At 42.8% G+C, this 19269-nt stretch overlaps 1 protein-coding gene across 16 annotated transcripts in view; it reads left to right on the plus strand.

Moving 5' to 3' along the window:
* RBMS1 (RNA binding motif single stranded interacting protein 1) overlaps positions 1 to 8781 on the plus strand; it is a 239176-nt gene extending 230395 nt beyond the window's left edge. For all 16 annotated transcript variants that reach the window (XM_070070773.2, XM_070070770.2, XM_051849537.3 and 13 more), the window contains 4 exons: positions 2937 to 3047; positions 3972 to 4052; positions 5246 to 5330; positions 6081 to 8781. In XM_070070773.2, the coding sequence (XP_069926874.1) occupies positions 2937 to 3047; positions 3972 to 4052; positions 5246 to 5323 (270 nt within the window). In that variant the 3' untranslated portion in view covers positions 5324 to 5330; positions 6081 to 8781. The remainder of the gene's footprint in view (positions 1 to 2936; positions 3048 to 3971; positions 4053 to 5245; positions 5331 to 6080) is intronic.
* The last annotated feature ends 10488 nt before the right edge of the window (positions 8782 to 19269 follow it).

The raw sequence follows: 19269 nt of genomic DNA on the forward strand, positions 1-19269 counted from the left end.
TGTCAAGCATGGGATATGAGAATGTTGACATTCCCTATAAAATTTCCACTCACCCTGTCTTCAAACTGGTAGTAGACCCTAAGTTCCATATTCTGTGAGAATTTAAGACACATTGTACTTGAAGCAGCACAGTGTTTTCTTAGCTCATTCCAGTTCAGTAGCAGATCATTCAGTTGAGTAGCTAAATTTTTTTACAGCACTTGAGATAAAACATCTCTCAATTTCTTCATTTTGTTTAGTACAAATATAAAGCTGAAAATTAAGGTTGAAATTTTCATCAGTATTATTTAGCCTCTCCAAGAAAATGATTAACTCCACAATGGTAATGCATCCTTTGGTAAATAACAAATGTAGTTTCTTGAGTGGCATGAGCATTTGTTGTTCTTATTATATCATGTTATTTAATGCATTTTTCAAAGATACACAAAATTCAGTTTTGAATTACAGCAGAGATCTAGAAAGTTGAAAAATAAGAGAACAAAGTCCCACATAAAGCTAAGAATGCCTACCAGGAGCTACGTGCTTGCCGTGAGAAGGCCAGAGATTTGGACCTAAGCTTTCTACTAAGCAATGCAAAATGGAAACCTTGATAAGCAGGGCAGCTGACAATATTTGTAAGATAAAACCAAGTGGTTGCTTAGGAAGAGAACTCTACTCTGGGCCCTAGATAAGACCGGGATTTGTCTCGGGCTGCCTCCTGAAGTGGCTGCTGTGTATGAACACAGCAATGCAGGGTAAGAAGTTCTGCAAAAGACACTACTGAGATGACCTTTCAGAGTCAGATAAACCATGTTTAGGTGATACCACAGGAGAAGAGCTTTTTGATGACACCCATAGGTGTGTTGGGTGATCTATACACATGCACACTCACTTGCATCCACTAATCTACACCAGCTCCCAGTAATCTGTGGCCCTGAGACTCCATGAATTCTGTTTTGGAATACTGGACGGCCGGCGCCGCAGCTCACTAGGCTAATCCTCCGCCTTGTGGCGCCGGCACACCGGGTTCTAGTCCCGGTCGGGGCGCCGGATTCTGTCCCAGTTGCCCCTCTTCCAGGCCAGCTCTCTGCTGTGGCCAGGGAGTGCAGTGGAGGATGGCCCGAGTACTTGGGCCCTGCACCTCATGGGAGACCAGGATAAGGACCTGGCTCCTGCCATCGGATCAGCGTGGTGCGGCGGCCATTGGAGGGTGAACCGACGGAAAAAAGGAATACTGGAAATCAACCCCCTTTTGCTTTGAAACCTTCCTAGTATGCTGCCTTCTACCGAAGGTGCTGATGAATGGGGAAACGGACCAGGAGATTTTTCTCACTGTATTCTGGCTTCTGAGTCATTTCCATATTTCTACTTTTGATAGTGCACCTATTTTTTCTTATGAAATATACTAATATCTCAGACACACACTTTTTTTTTTTTTTTTTTTTTTTTTTTTTGACAGGCAGAGTGGACAGTGAGAGAGAGAGACAGAGAGAAAGGTCTTCCTTTGCCGTTGGTTCACCCTCCAATGGCCGCTGCGGCTGGCGCACCGCGCTGATCCGAAGGCAGGAACCAGGTGCTTCTCCTAGTCTCCCATGGGGTGCAGGGCCCAAGCATTTGGGCCATCCTCCACTGCACTCCCTGGCCACAGCAGAGAGCTGGCCTGGAAGAGGGGCAACCGGGACAGAATCCGGCGCCCCGACCGGGACTAGAACCCGGTGTGCCGGCGCCGCAAGGCGGAGGATTAGCCTATTGAGCCGCGGCGCCAGCAGACACACACTTTTTTTTTTTTTATAGCAACTGTAGACAAGGGCTGAACATATTTCAGCATAACATCTTTGAGGAGACATTGGGAATGTATGCTAAAGATTCTGAGAATTCATTACATTTTACCACCCAGATTTAAGTGGCCTGATTTAAACGACTTACCTCTGCCCTTGTCTATAAGTCTCATTACCAATAAATAGCATTAAATTTATTTTAATTTTCAGGTGCGGCAATACAAAAGCATATATTAGTATTTAGTATTTATAGAGTGTGTCAGAATACCTGCATTCTTGGGTGATTGGATGATTGCAGAAATGCGAGCATTGGTATAATCCATAGGCATATTATATGGGGAAAAATTAGAGAATTCAGAAGTTTAGGTAATTAGACTTTGGTTTTTACAGTCAGCATGCCACATGATCATTAAAAATGGTAATACCGTAAGTTGGTTAATGTTCATGCTAAGTTAAAAGCACAAACCCACATTATGAAATTGTTTATGGACTCTGATTGCAAATCTGGGTAGTGGGATCCTGACATTGTTCACCTCGGTGGTATTAAAAAGGCAGCGTTATGGGTGATATTTTTTCCTTTCCTCTCTTTTCTTAAACACGGTCAATTTTACTTGCAATGACCAGCATTTTATTTTGCAAATAAAAGAATCTGGAATTGGAGTATCAACCATATTTTAATTGGTTTCCCAGTCCTAGCTCCAAAACATCTTTACATGTGTGGGAAATACCAAGTGAATAAAGAATGCATTCTTGATCCTAACAACCTAATCTTGAACCAAATGACTATAGAACATTTTTTAAACAAAATGCCATATTGATCATATTATTTGTTTTAAAAACAGCCAACAATAACCATAGTTTGTCTCCTGGTATTGCTCTTCCTGCTGGACTAGCTTTCTTTAAAGAGAAGGAAAAGGGAGAACTGTTTATGGGTTAACACAGGAATTCTGTGAAGAGAATGCCAAAATGGAATATCCCCTAATGCTTAACAAAATCTCAGGAAGAGCAAGCTAGAAGATTTTTGGGAAATTCTTTAGGATCCCATTTGCAAGTTTGAGGGAGGTTATTTTTGCTTTGGATGTGCTAATAATAAGCACAGGGATTGTCCTCTGCAAAAGGTAACTACAGAACCTTAACACTCCCTGTTTGTCTTATGTCATGCTTGTCTCAACTCCCCAGGGTGCCGTGTTGACTCCCACCATGGAGCACACCATGTCACTACAGCCTGCATCGATGATCAGCCCCCTGGCCCAGCAGATGAGTCACCTGTCACTAGGCAGCACCGGAACAGTAGGTGGCAAATTAATATCACATGTCTCTGCAAACAGAGGAGGGTCAATCAGTGCAACCTAGTGCTCCCCTTTCAAACACCGGCTCTGTGATGACGAAGATTATGTCTAGTCCCCTCCCTATCATACTCAGTGCCTTCTAGAAAGTAAATATTCAGCTATTTTTTGATTAATTGATGAGCTGGAAATCTATTCCCCTTCACTGCAATCTGCACCCACACATCTAGCCTTTAATAGCTAGTGTCATTCATGATACTGTGGTAACCAAGATACAAGATGATACATGGTAGTAAAGGCAGAAAATTTTCCTGCACTTCTTATTTTGTGGAATTGGAGGACATTGACTCATAATCTTAGTACTGACTTATTTCACCAAGTCCTGGGAACTCAGTTGAACTGGTAGATTGTAAGATATGGCCACATGCATTTAAATCAGCCTATCTCTGAGATGGCTTAAAAGAACAGAGGGTGGCCCAAGTGCTTGGGCCTCTTCCATCTGTGTGAGAAACCTGGGTGAAGTTTCAGGCTCTTGGCTTTGGCCTGGTCCATTGCAGCCTTTTAGGGAATGAACCAGTAGAGGAAAGATCTCTCACACACACACACACACACACACACACACGTGTGCTTTCTCTCTCCCCAACTCTGCCTCTAAAATAAATAATATTTTTAGAAAGATCTTCTAAAATAACATTGAATTACTGAGGATGAGAAAGTCTAGTGATCCTCACCTGTTTGCATCTTTTAAGTAGAAAACATTCCCTTTGCCTTCCGTCCTTGACCTGGACACTAGCTAAGCTTTCAAGTGGCCTGTTGACGTTTCTCTCTTCAGACTTCCATGTACTCTAGAGCCATCTCAGAATTCCCCAGGGCCTGGGAGTTTTCCTTGGCTTGCCTTTGCCCATCCTGACCTTGTTCTTGTTTGCAGTACATGCCTGCAACATCAGCTATGCAAGGAGCCTATTTGCCGCAGTATCCGCACATGCAGACGACAGCAGTTCCTGTTGAGGTTAGTACAGATCACCCGGCGGTAATGGCATTTTCAGGAATTGGTGAATTAAATAGAACACAAAGCAAAATCTACCCAAAGTCAAACATTTGCATCAGTAATTGGACTTAGAGGAAGGCAAACCTACAGTGTCATCTTCATCTCTAAAATATAATTCTCTCCATACAAATTAGGGTAACAACATCAGGCTACACCCAAGCATGTAGTGCACTTCATACCCCTTTAAGGTTCTGTGTTATCTCCTGTGAAATGGTGTTCACAAGCACATTAAGATAAATCTGGAGTTTGTGATCCTAGAACTATAGAGTGTATCAGTAATAATGACAAAGAAATCAGTTGTAATTAAGATACTTAAAACTTGTAACAGGATGAGAAAAAAAACCATACCTGATTCTATAGAGGCTGTTAGTGTAGCTAAATAACATACAGTTCTTGCATTAGAAGATACTGGTATAGAAGAAGTCCGTTATTTGCATTAAGGTTGGGAAGAAAGCATAGCATTTTTCTGCAAAGTAATCTTAAAATCCAAAGAAAATTCATCAGTCCATTTGATCCCACCCACTAGATCCCAAAGATTCCAATTCCAGGAATAGCCATAGGACTGCCTTGTTTCATTCTAATTGTGCAATTATTGACAACCACCATTACCAGAACCTCAAATTCCTTTTCAGAAACTCACCCAACATTTTGCAAATAAAAATTCTGTTGATACCTACTTTAGCAAAAATCCTGGCCTATGGCAAAACCCAACTTGAAGTGAGATAAGACAGAAATCTTTATACCATTTACTGTGTTAATCCATGCCTTTCAGTATTGAACCATTAATAAATTTAAGAGGTACAGCACTGTACCTTCCTGGGGGGGAGGGGTGTCTTATATAAGTACCATATTTCATGTTCTAAGAATGTGAAAATACTGAGTTCCAAAAAATCACATCTGGTCCCAGAGGATAAGGGGATAAAAGATTTGTTTGATAAATTATAACATGAGAAGAATGGATAAGTCAAACATTTGGAAGAAAGGTTCTTTGCAACTACTCAGGGGAAGGATTCACTTTGGAAGTTCCATATGACGTTTTGAAATTCACTTTCAAGAGTGCCTGTTTTTAAAGCACAATGCTGTTGGACTCGAGCCTAAGCAGCGGAGTGTGGATGTCATTGCTAACCTGTCTCGTTTGTTCTGCTTTGTTGTAGGAGGCGAGTGGTCAGCAGCAGGTGGCTGTGGAGACGTCTAATGACCATTCTCCATATTCCTTTCAACCCACTAAGTAGCTGTGAGGTAGGAGGGAAGGCCTCCTTAACCCTGGGCTCAGATGAGGCGAAGTCTGCGGTTCTTTCACCAAACTGTCGCTTAGAGTAACCCAGATTCACTTGATCATACTGCCTTGACCATATCCAGCATATCCGATTTTACTGGAATGTTAAAATCAGTGATTTTATGAATTATTTACATTAAAGTCAAATATATATTTACTCCCCAAAAGATGGTCCAGCATCAGGGAGCACCTCTACTAAAATTGTCCTCCAGTATAAGTGTCCTCTATTATATTACTCTAGCATTCATTGATTTAAAGGGAGATAGCAAAAGATGTCACTCAATCTAGCATTGCAAGATTAGCAATATCCTCTCTGTGACTGTGTGTTAATGTCATTATCCACAGGTTCAGAGATCGTATTCCCAGCTCTCTCTTGAACCACAGATTTCAGAATACTTCACTTTACCATGCAGAACACATTAAAATAGCTGTGTAGAACCATTTTCTGGATTGCCCCAGTAGCATAAATAGACCCAGATGAATTTGGCTGTGGTTCCCTGAGAGAAGAAGGTAACTTGCAAGTCCCAAGTTTAAAAGGCAGACTGGAAACACTGAAAGTGGCCGTTGGTTCCAGATTGCATTTAGCAGGCTTTCACCAGCCATGAGCACACCCTTGTTCAAACACGCATCTCTTTAAAACAACAGAGATCACGGAGGAAGTCTGCTGGTGTGTTACACCTCGGCTACAAGAAGCTTTTCTTTTTCTCTTCCAGATGTACAGAAGGGTGTTCTCTACATGAAGAAGGGTGTGAAGGCTGAACAATCATGGATTTTTCTGATCAATTGTGCTTTAGGAAATTATTGACAGTTTTGCACAGGTTCTTGAAAACGTTATTTATAATGAAATCAACTAAAACTATTTTTGCTATAAGTTCTATAAGGTGCATAAAACCCTTAAATTCATCTAGTAGCTGTTCCCCTGAACAGGTTTATTTTAGTAAAAAAAAAAAGAAAAAAAAAGAAAAAGAAAAAACAAAAATGAAAGATTTTTATCAAATGTTACAATGCAAAAAAAAGAAAAAAAAAGAAAAAAAGAAAAAAGAACAGAAAAAAAAAGAAAACTCCAATTTTCTGGGTATGCACAAAGACCATGAAGACTTATCCAAGTGCATGACCGGATTTTTGTGGTTTTTGTTCATTTTGTGTTGAATTTGTGTTTTTTCCCCAGCTGTATGAAATGGGCTTTCTGAAGTTTAAATAGTCTGACTTCACCCATGGTGGTCTGTGCTTGCAGTGCGAGTGTTGCGAACCTTCAGTGTTGATGTCAGTGTCTCTTTTCTTAGCTTTCCATTTTTTTTTTCCACGTAGTGTGAAGTGTCTTATCCTTTTCTATGAATTCCAATTTGCCTTAACTCTTTTGATGCTGTAGCTGTTTCAGTAAAAGTTAGTTCAAACTAATGATGTAGAATGCTTTGACCAAATGAGCTGGTCTATTATGCCTTGTAAAACAGCAGCATAGGGCTTTTAAAAGGTAGTCAATAAAAGTTGCTGAAATTTTGGCTTTTTTAAATACGTAGTAGGTGTTTTTAATGATTTTTCACATAATGTGTAAGGTAGTGAAATGCAAGAAGGGAAAAATGTTTTGTGTGAAACACATTTTCTGACTGGGGAACTTTTAATAGGGTAAATTGTTTGTAAGGCTGTACGCCAACAGTTTCCTCTGATAGTTTGACTGATTTAGGATATCTGCTGTATGATGCAATGTAAAGTCTTTTTTGCCTTTTTTTCAGGAAAAAAAAAAATCCTAACTTGATGTTCTAGATTTAGTGTAGGTAGTGTCGGGGCTGGGGGCGGGGGGCGGGGGCGGGGAGTCTCCGAATGTGTTGTCCTCCTTTATACTAATGATAGTGCTTTAGAATGAGAAGTACGCCTGAGATCTGGCAAACCGATAAAAGGAAAAAGAAAAAAAAAGACAAAAAAAAAAAAAAACAAAAAACGGTTGCTACTGCAACTACATGGCAAAAGCTAAAAGTAAGGATTTATCTTCAAACGTAAGCTGAGATATGAATCGAAGCAAAACGATTGGCTACTAGCTCTCTCTCTCTATTAGGTAAATTTGAAAACTCAAAATGACTTGGCACTTTTAAAGGTAACTTCACCAAAGACCGAAGAGCCAGTAACCAGTAGCTCCAGCTCGTCTCAGCATCCCATCTTCTGTGCTGTTTCTTTTTTGCCGGACCAGTTTGCCGTTAGGAGAATGTGCCTTTTTTGTACCTTTGCATTTAGGTTTTCTAATTTGAATTGATGTATGGACACACACACAAACAAACAAACAAAAAAAGCATGAAGGAAGATTTGGATCCAAGCAGTGCCACACTTTACATCATCACTACAAGTGTTCAAGTGTAAAGAAAATCAATTTTGAAACTATGAAATTCCTGATTCATAAATACACAGTTCTTTCTACTTTAGTACATAGAAGATACTTCACTGTTACGAAAGCTCTTTTATTAAGGCAATTGCATACGTTTTCAAAGCGGTGGTCAATTAAGTTGTCTTCCAAAACTGTGTACTTTGCCTGGTCAGCAGTGTATGATCAGTTATCTACCTCAGAGTCTATTTTCTTTTGTGCTGGGACAGGTTGCTGGCCCTCCCTGTTTCCACAGACCAAATCCTCCTAGCTCAGGAGCTAGGGCTAAGCAGTTATTTCTTTCGAGTATTTTTTAGTTCTGAAATTTTATGCTTGTATTTGATTATAGATGTCAGTGACATTTCATAGTTTCAAAAGTCCTTGCTGCTCTGAGAAGTGTAGATTCTAGTGAAAATTACATAGTCATAAGAGAAATGTGTTTTTGTTTTTGTTTTTGTTTCCTTTTTTTTTTTTAAAGTTGTGGTATTATTGGTTCTATGCTCCCTGGAATATTACTGCTTTGTCGAAGTCCAGACTGAACGCAGCACCCTCTGTGTACTTAGTACATTTACAAACCTGGGTCTCTCACTACTTGATATTTTTGCATTAGTTAAGACAGAAATCTGATAGCTGAGTTAGAGGGGAGGGGATACCTGCTGCTAGAATCGTCTGAACTAAGTGCCATACTCGTCTGGGTAAGATTTGGGAAACATAACCTCTGTACATAAAAAAAAATCAGTTAAACATCACATAGTAGACAGCCATTAAATTATAAAAAAATTAATTTATGAAGAAAGACCTTTTGTACAGATTGAAAAAAAAAGATTTTCATAGAGATATCTATATGATCAAGAGAGTTAATTTTTTATTTTTGTTTTACTAGTGCCACAGACTTGCCAGTGGTAACTTATTTGTCCGGTTCAAGATAACTCTGTAGTTTTCTTTCCTAGGACTTGTTGTTAAACGCCAAAAGACATTTTTGAACTGTACATTTGATCAGATTGTTAGCTTTTTCTGTTTCATTTCTTTTGAGAACCTTTGAATAAAAAACATCTGAAATTTTATTCTTCCTGTCCCAGTTTTTTAAGTCAATTACATGTATGTCAGAATTCCGTTTCCGACATCTTCAGCGCAGATGGGTTTGAAAGTGAGCTGAAAATTTGGTCAGGTTCAGTATATACTCAGGATGCATTTTGTTGAAAAGACTGGAAAAACGTTGCCGCTCCTTTCTTGCTGGTTATTTATCTGAGTAATGGCATCAAGCTCACCAATTTCACGTCAGCACAAGTCCCGCTCAAGACACAGCACCCTTGGACTGGACCCCGGCCTCCCTCCTACCTGTTGACTGTATCATTGCATAGGTGGTTGAACTAAAATCAGTCTGCCCACTGGACCGAGCAAGCATGCGGATAAGGTTCTCACGATGAGCTTATCCCCAGCCTGTGTGTCCGGGGTGTCCTGAAGAGTAACCTGTGTTTGTTCCCTGAAAGAGGCTCCTCTCCCTCACTGCTGTGCTTTACGAGAGACACTTAACACAGGTATGGACTCCTACACGGAAGTCGATTAAATGCTCTAACGTGATTGTTTAGTATTTTCTGCTGTCCAGTGACTGTCATGGTGGTAAAAGGAGTAGGCAAGAAAAAAGATGCCCTCCCCCATTTCCATCCGCCAGCTCCGCAAGGTGGAGGATGTACAGTGTGAATTACAGTGAATTACAGAGGAGGGCATGGCAGTGCATGGAATGGCAAAGCCAGGAAGGCCTGGGTGGCTCTTTCAAAGAACTGGGATGCCAAGAAGTGTGACCTCTTTGAGACAAACAAGGCTGCTAAGAAAGGAGCGGGGGGCCAGCGCAGCGGCTCACTAGGCTAATCCTCCGCCTTGCGGCGCCGGCACACGGGGTTCTAGTCCCGGTTGGGGCGCCGGATTCTGTCCTGGTTGCCCCTCTTGCAGGCCAGCTCTCTGCTGTGGCCAGGGAGTGCAGTGGAGGATGGCCCAAGTACTTGGGCCCTGCACCCCATGGGAGACCAGGAGAAGCACCTGGCTCCTGCCATCAGATCGGCGCGGTGCGCCGGCTGCAGCGCACCAGCCGCGGTGGCCATTGGAGGGTGAACCAACAGCAAAGGAAGACCTTTCTCTCTCTCTCTCTCTCTCACTGTCCACTCTGCCTGTCAAAAAAAAAAAAAAAAGGAGGGGGGGTGTGTTCTGTGTCCCAGCCATGCCTGATTGCTCAATCACATGACCAGAAACCACACACAGGAAAAAAAAAGTCTACTCAGGCTGCTGGGCACCTGAGGGTCTGTGAACCTTAGTTTTGCTTTTGATATTTTAAGAAAGCTTTATGTCCTGAGCCCCAGAGGTGGCATCTGGCTGCATTACCCTGTCACTCTCAATATCTGGGGGACTGGTTCCAGGGCCCCTTGTGCTCAGGTCTCTTTTATAAAATAGCATGGTATTTGCCATCCACACATCCTCCCATATGCTTTAAATCATCTCAAGATGACTTAGAATACCCAGTACAAAGTAAATGCTACCTACATAGTTGCTCAACATTGTTTAGGGGAAAATGGCGAAATTCAGACCTGTTCAGGACAGACACAAGTTCTTCCCTAGTATCGTTGATCTGGGGCTGGTTGCATCTCAGTGTGGAACCCATGGGTGATGGGGAGCCCACTGCCTGCTGAAGTTAATAACCTCTTCCATCAGCGGAAAAGGTGGAGTCGTGCTGGTTCTCACATAGATGAGCGGTTGTCACCTCTAGGGAGGAACCCCACCTGGCCAGTAGGCTGTGGCTCCTCAGGCAGCTGAGTCACCAGGAGCCAGGTGTCTTTTTTTGCCTCAGATGTGTGGAATTCTGTGTGTGTGTGTGTGTGTGTGTATACACATATCTGCCTTTATTGTGAGAGCAGGTGAGATACTTCCAGCGACAGTGAAAACATTAAGAAACATTATGGAAAGGATTCCATGAGGTTGCCTGGCTGGTACCCTTGGAGTTCATAACATAGAAGCTGACTCAAAGCAGCAGGAAGAGAACTCCAAAGCCCACAAAGAACAAGGCCACCAGAGATGAGGAGCTCTTTCTAGATGTGCTTGGTGGAGATGACCTCATAGATGAAGAACCGGGAGAGGAAGAGCATTGCCAATGGCCAACAGCACGGCAGGGAGATGTGGGAAGACAGCGGGGTTCACTGGGCTGGTATCTGATATGCCTACAGCTCCATTTTGTCTTGTTCCATTTTCACCCCAGCGTCCCCCTCCTTCACCGGCGATAGCACTAGGTATTCCCACGGGCGTTTGCATTCCACCTCCCCTGGAATTTCACAAACACTGCTTTAAAATTCACCAGATCAAAGGCAGTGCCTTCCAGCCTGCGTGGGTCCTGATAAATGTTAGGAACGGACTGATCAGAGCCTCATTCCACTAGGGGAGCCAAAAAGGAAAAGATCCCGTGACACCACGAGTCTCAATTTCCCTCCCCAAACAGCCCAGGATGATGGGGGGGGGGGGGGCTCCAGGAAACTCCAAGGTCAAAGTTCAAGGAAAGCTAGGCAGTTTCTTGCCTTTAAACGGGGATGATGTGCGAGGAGGGCCCCGCACCCAGGCCAGGTGTGGCTGAGCACGGGGAAGGGCCTCCACGCTGCATCCCGGGCTAGAGGCGCCGTCACATGGGCGCAGGGTCGCGGGGGCCCGGGCGCATGGCCATCCTGGTGCCTGGGAATGGGGTTTCAGGGCTGTGGAAAAGCTCCGGGAAGTCTCCCGCCTGCCTACCCCAGGTAGGGCAAGAGGATGTTTGAGCTTGCGCCACTAGAGGGAGGATTTCCTCCTTCAGCCTTCTGCTATGAGCTCTGAAACCTCGAGACCCAGACGACTCTAGTCGGCTGAGACCCGGAGGGCGGACTGGCAGGGGCGGGATAGATTCTCCGAGCACAGGACCGGGGATTACAGGGGTCTTGGGTTTGGAGTCTCTGGAAGGGCCGAAGCACACAGCACGTCGTGGCCGGGGCTGGCTGTGGCTCCCTGGTGAACCTTGTGGCTCAGACTGGGCAGTGACTTGGGCTCTGGGAAGCCACAGCCTCACCAAACCATGCCGATTGGGGCATAGGAAAGCGCAAGCGCCAGCAGCTCTCCGGGCTGCTCCAAATTGAGAACAGGTGGCTTTGGACTCAACCGTATTCTAATACTCTTATTATTTTTTAAAATAAAAAAGTTGTAACTGAGGGACTAAGATTTGATCTGAGCTATTCCATCACTGGGGCACACAGCACAGATCATACACAAGACGAGGTATTATCCCCCACAGCCACCTGCCCTCCACACCTCTCTTAGGACGGTGCATCTTTTTGGAATGGCACTTAAGCTTGGTTACAGAGTCAAAATTGGGGTCCTTGCAAATTCCACCTGCCAGCCTTCCTTCTACCAGCTGGGATGCCACAGAGCAAGTCACGCCTCCAGGGTGGCAACACGATTGTGCAGCTGCAGCTGTTCGTCTCTGGGTTACACATTCCCTCTACCACTAACTCTTCCCCTTCAGATCTGACTTCTCCAGCTCACCTTCCATGTGCACCTCAGCCAACTGAGGACAACACTCAGAGCCACGGACAGCCTGGGGTGGACACATCTATCTCCCCTGCCCAGCTATTCCAGGTGAGACTTTCCTTTTTGATTTCTCAATATACCAGGAATCCGAGAACCTGTTGCCATTGGAAGTCCCTGTGCTGTTTTTTTTTTTTTTTAAAGATTTTGTTTATTTATTTGAGAAGTAGTTACAGACAGTGAGAGGGAGAGACAGAGAAAGGTCTTCCATCCGCTGGTTCACTCCCCAGAAGGCCACAACAGCCGGAACTGCACCGATGCGAAGCCAGGAGCCCACACGGGTACAGGGGCCCAAAGACCTGGGCCATCTTCTACTGCTTTCCCAGGCCATAGCAGAGAGCTGGATTGGAAGAGGAGCAACCGGGATTAGATCTGGCGCCCATTGTTTTATTTTTTTTTAAATCACAGTGATTATGATAAAAATATGAAAGGGAATTTAAGGAGTCATTAGAGTGAAGTCATTTTAGTGACATGAAAAATGCTCAGAATATAAGGTGAATGGGAAGGGTCAGGTACAGAACTGTAGACGCATGTGATCATAATTATGAAGTATAAATATTTAAGTATCAATGATGAGAAATTACTTCAAAATGCATAGCTATGGCCAGGAGGATTATGGAAAATGTGTACTTTCTCATTTATACTTTTCTGAATTTTTCTAGTTTTTTATGAAAAGCTTTTATAACCAGAAAAAAATGTTTTAGCAAACAATGTGGTCAGATCTTTCCTAAATTATGTGAGTTATGATGTTCATATTCCAACCAGGCAACATGTCTGATCACTTCTTTTCTTCTTTACATTTAAAAGACAACGCAGCACACGCTAGAAGACACAAAGAAGATACGCTGTGGTCCCAGTCCTTGAGGGAGAATCTTGTACAGACACACGTCTATAAGGGACACGACTGCAAGGAGAACTAGAGTAAGAGCCCAATAAAGAGCTTTGGGAGTCCCGTGGAGAAGACCAAGATTACATAAACATCTCTGCAGAGTCTCGTGGGTTCCACGTTATCAAACGGCTCCTACTTTACTCATCGGAACTCACTCCAGGGAAGCCAGTTTTCTCTGTGGTTCTGCTACCTTCTCAGATGAAACCCAGGCTCATTTTTTTTTTAAGATTCATTTATTTGAAAGGCAGAGTTACAGAGAGGCAGAGGCAAAGAGAGTGCTAGCTCTTCCATCTGCTGGTTCACTCCCCAAGTGGCAGCAACGGCTAGAGCTGCGCCAATCCAAACCCAGGAGTTTCTTCCGGGTCTCGACATGGGTGCAGGGGCCCAAGTACTTGGACCGTCTTCCACTGCCCTCCCAGGCAATAGCAGAGAGCTGGATTGGAAGTGGAGCAGCCAGGACTCGAACTGGCACCCATATGGGATGCTGGCATAGGCAGAGGCTTTATCTAGTATGCCACAGCACTGGCCCCCCAGGCTCATTCTTTCCTGTCTGCCCCAGTCTTGGAATCAGCCATTTCTCCGAAGAGCCCTGGTTCCTCTCAGTGGAGAATGACATTTACAATTTAAATTCTAACCCTGTTGGTAGACAGGATGAGGCACCGTGTGTACATGCAGGTGCTCATGCACAAATGAAGGTACTTCAGAAATTTGTGGGAAATGAAATTAAATCCATGCAGTCTGGCCGGTGCTACGGCACAGTGGGTAAAACCACCGCCCGTGGTGTCGGCATCCCATATGGGTACCAGTTCAAGTCCCGGCTGCTCCACTTCCAATCCAGCTCTCTGTTATGGCCTGGGAAAGCAGTAGAAGATGGCCCACAGCCTTGGGCCCCTGCACTCACGTGGGAGACCTGAAGAATCTCCAGGCTTCTGGTTTTGGCCTGGCCCAGTCCTGGCTATTGTGGCCATTTGGGGAGTGAACCAGCAAATGGAAGATTGATCTCTGTCTCTCTCCTTCTGCCTCTCTTTAACTTTGCTTTTCAAATAAATTAATAAATCTTTTTTAAAAAGTCCATGCAGTCTTTTTTATAATACATATTTCCATGAACTTTTTTGAAAATCCCTCATAGCCATGGATTTCAGTGTTTTTACATGAAAATAAACAACATTTAATCCTGTTCTCATGAACTTTAAGAATGCCTAAATTCACACAAACACACACACGGACATCTGCCTTGCCCAGATCTATAAATATTGAAAAGTATGAATTTGTACATCCATACTTCCACTTCTAATCTCACATCACAGGTTTCATTTTTCATTTTCATAATTCTTTTTCTCATTTTGACAAGAAACACAGCTCCCACTGCCCGTGACAGATTGACTCATTTGATCCGTCTTCCAGCTCTGATACCACCTACTTTGCCACACAAGTGTCTTCCCCTGTCCAGGCTCTGGTGCCTTCCGGGGCATCAGAACACTTTTCTTCATATTCTCTGCCCAAAACACAAGGCAACCATGTATCCCTTCTGAAAGAGGAGGGCTTTTGTGATGTCCTTAATTTGCCCCATGAAGTCTGCTTTCCTCTCACTGTCATTTGAAACCTGGTAAAGATTTGGAACAGAGTTGGAGAGCTAGTAGGATGTGGAAGTAAAAAATCCAGAAAGGGGGGCAGTGCTGTGGCATAGCAGGTAAAGCCACCACCTGCAGTGCCAGCATCCCATACGGGCGCCAGTTAAAGTCCCAGCTGCTCCACTTCTGATTCAGCTCTCTGCTGTGGCCTGGGAAAGCAGCAGAAGATGGCCCAAGTCCTTGGGCCCCTGCACCTGTGTGGGAGACCCAGAAGAAGCTCCAGACTCCTGACTTAGGATCAACCTAAGCCAGCTGTTGCGGCTACTTGGGGAGTGAACCAGCGGATGGAAGTCCCCCCAACTCTGTGTGTGTCCCCCTCTGTAACTCTGCCTTTCAAATACATATATAATTTTTTTAAAAAGTTGAAAAAGTAGATATAAGGAAATGTGAGCATTGCATAAAAGAAAGTACAAAACAAAGACTTAAAGGAAGATGGGTAGGGACATTAATTTAAGAAAAAGTGTAGGAGATCCAAAATGGCTGAACAGGGTTTAGCCACACGAACTTCAGTTGCTCTGGGATTTGAAAAGAACAAAGGGAGGAACAGATTTCCAGGGACGTGACTGAACTTTTTCACAAAGAACTGAAAAAATAGTGAAGACTCCACGGGGCAGGAGGAGAAAGGACAGGGTCACTGCTGCAGCCAGCCGTGCCTGGCTTCCTACCATGACAAGGTAGGAAGAAATTACTGCATGCCCCACCACCTGCAGTTTTAGCTGAGAGAGAATTCCACAGTCACCCACTGACTTTTACCTAAGCCTGGAGAGCTGAGTGGGGTCTAAGCAACTGCTGGGCCTGGAGCAGGGAAGCCGAAGGCTTCTTCCCCTGCTCCATTGCTGCAGAGTGCCATACTCAGCAGTGTATAGCAGCATACTCTGTTCTACTCCTATCAGTATCAGAATCAGCAGCAGCAGGAGATGCCACCTTGTTAAAGAGAAGTGAGAGGAGACTGCAGCAGCCATGTGATAGACGGAGAACCTTGGGGACCGCGTGGACTTTGACTGCAGCCTGGAGCATTAGCAGGGGGCAGGGTGCCCACCTAAACCTATGAAGCAAGAGCACACTGCCTGCCTCCCATCCGCCCCCACACACACCCAAAATGGCTCCCCGTGAATAGTAGGGAAGGCGCGTCATCTTAAAAGACAAGTACAGGCTGCTGCGGCTTGTGTACATATAAATCTGTGGTCCCCACTGACTGAGTCTGGCCTAGAGGTCTGGCAGGGGGCAGAGCACTCACTTGAGCCTGTGATGTGCTCCCCTTCCCTCTACACCACTGGTGCCTATACTCACTGCCAAGGCAGAACAGTGACAGGCAGCTGGTTCTGGGAATGCCTCAGCTCTCTCCATGGACAGAAGAGCTGAGAGTGGATCCCCTGCTCCCTGTGACTATGGGAGCACTGCATGCTATCACTGCAGGAATTCTGTGACTGCACAATAGGGTATGGAGTGCACCTGGGTCTCTGGGCAATCACTGTCTGGCTTCAGAGGCTCAGTTTCCTTGAGTGCTTGGGGTGGATCATTGCAGAGGGCTCTGCTCACACTGAGGATTGTACAGATCCTTTGTGTGGTTGTGGGTGAACGCATGGGTGGGGTGTGTAGACAGGGTGGGATCATCCTGGGAACTCATCACCTTGACATGAGGAGTTAAGGCAGTGATCATACCAGCTAACATGATCATACCCTCCCCCCTACTAACAATAGAGGAGATCTACCATGTCCGCTGTGGTTGTCACCCTGGATGTTTTGTTCTGTATTCAAGAACAGACTGGAGCTCCCTGGCCCCACCCAGCACATGCTTCTGGATATCCACAAAAGGAGCAGACACTCCACTAAGCCACAGAGGCATATTCCAAAGGTAAAATCCATCAGAGGAATAAACCAACAAGTAGTTCCACAAATGCCTAAATAAAAAGGGAGAAACGTGAACAAGGAAGACATTATGACTCCCTAAAGGAATACAACACCAGTTCAATATTAGAATGTAAAGATGATAGATGAAATGCCTGAAAAAAGAATTCAAACGAATGAACACAGGATTACTGAAAAGCAATTAGAAGCAAATTTATGAGTTAAAGAAATACATCCATAACATGGATGAAATATTTTCCCACAAAGAGAAATCAAACTGAAATATTAGAAATGAAGAATATGCCAAATAAAAAATACAATGGAAAGACTTAACAACAGACTTAATGAGGCAAAAGAAAGAATATCTGAGCTAGAAGACAAATCTTTGGAAATATCTCAGTTACACCAAAAAAAAAAAAAAAAGAAATTAGAAAAATAAAAATTAAAAAAAATTTTAATTAAAAATAGTGTTCAAGATTTATGGGATACTATCCAACAACCCAACATACAGGTTTTAGGAGTCCCTGAAAGTGTGAAATTGGAGAATGAATTAGAAGCTCTCTTCAGTCAAATAATAAGAGAAAACTTCTCTAATTTGGTGACAGAAAGGGACATCCAGGTTCAGGAAATACATAGAGCTCCTAATAGACATGACCAGAAAAGATCTTCACCAGGACACGTTGTAGTCAAATTTTTCACAGTAAAACATAAAGATTCTAAAATATACATGAGAGAAATACCAGATTACTGCGTCAAAAGATCTCCAATTAGAATGACAGCTGATTTATCATCAGAAACACTACAGGCTAGGAAAAAATGGAGAGAAATAGTCCAAGTCTTAAAAGAAAAAAATTGTTAACACAGAATACTGTACCCTGCAAAACTCTTTTACAAATGAAGGTGAAGTAAAGACCTTCCATAACAAGCAGAACTTGAAAGAATTTGTTATCACTAGTCTAGCCTTACAAAAGATGCTTAAGGATGTGCTACACAGAAACACAGAAACACAGTCATCATTATGAAAGAATGTGAAGGCAAAAAAAATTTCCTAGTAAAAGCACAAAGGAAATACAAAGCAAACAATTGAAATATTTATGGGAAAATGGCAAGGCCAAGTTGTTACAATTCAATAATAATCTTGAATGTAAGTAGTTTAAATCCTCAAAAGATATGGACTGACTAAATGAATGAGAAGATAAGATCTATGTGCTGCTTTCAAGAAACATACCTCATCAACAAAGGTACACACAGACTGAAAGTGAAAGAATGGAAAAATATATTCCATGGAAATGGAAAGCAAAAAACAGATGTAGCCATCTTGATATCAAACAAAATAGACTCTAACACAAAAACAGTTAAGAGAGATAATGAAGGTCAGTATCTAATGATTAAGGGATAAATTCAAAAGGAAAATCAAATGTAGTACATGTACATGCACCCAGAACCGGGGTGCCTGGCTATTTAAAAGCAATGTTAATGGATCTAGGGGGAGACATGGACTCCAGTCCAATAATATTGGGAGACTGCAATACCCTACTTTATTCAATGGAGAGATCAACTAGACAAAAAATGAACCAAAAAATAACAGAGCTAGTCTACACTATGGGCTCAGTGGACCTAATTGATATTTACAGAACATTTCGTCCCCCAGGTGAAGAACACACATTCTATTCATCAATGCATGGAACTTGATCTGGGATAGGCCATATGCTAGACCATAAAGCAACTCTCAACAAATTCAAAAAACTTGAATTCATACCATGTATCTTTTTCAGACCACTATGGAATGAAGTTGGAAACTAACAAATTCAGAAACTCTAGAAAATATGCAAACACATGGAGATGTAACAAAATGCTCCTGAATGAACAGTGGGTCATAGAAGAAATCAAAAAGGAAAATCAAAAACTTCCTGGAAATGAATAAGAGACAATACAACACATTAAAAACCCATAGGATATAGCAAAAGCAGTGTTAAGCGTGAAGTTTATAGCCATCAGCACCTAACATCAAGAAACTGGAAAGACATCAAATAAATGATCTAACAGTACATCTCGAAGATATAGAAAAACAACAAATGAAACCCAAAGTTAGTAGGAGGAAATAAATAAAATTAGAGAAGAAACAAAATTGATACCAAAAATAGGTACAAAAAATGTGTGAAATGAACAACTGGTTTTTAGAAAAGATAAACAAAATGGATACACCATTGGCCCAACTAACCAAAAAAAAAAAAAAAGAGAGAGAGAGAGAGAGAGAGAAGACCCAAATTAATAAAACCAGAGATGAAAAAAGAAGGTGTTAGAACAGATACCACAGTAATAAAAAAACACCATCATAAATCACTACAAACAGCTATGTGCCAACAAATTGGAAAATCTATAAGAAATGGGAAGATTTCTGGATACATGCAATTTACCAAAATTGAGTATAAACATATAGACAACCTAAATAGGCCAATAACCAAGATAGAGATTGAATCAGTAATAAAGACCCTCCCAAAAAGAAAAGCCCAGGACTGGATGACTTCACTGCTGAATTCTAGCCAACTTTTAAAGAACTAATTTCAATTCTTCTGAAGCTATCCAAAACAATC

This window comes from Oryctolagus cuniculus, chromosome 3, assembly GCF_051225735.1.
Source record: "Oryctolagus cuniculus isolate XC-2025 breed Fujian yellow rabbit chromosome 3, ASM5122573v1, whole genome shotgun sequence".
Lineage (NCBI taxonomy): Eukaryota > Metazoa > Chordata > Mammalia > Lagomorpha > Leporidae > Oryctolagus > Oryctolagus cuniculus.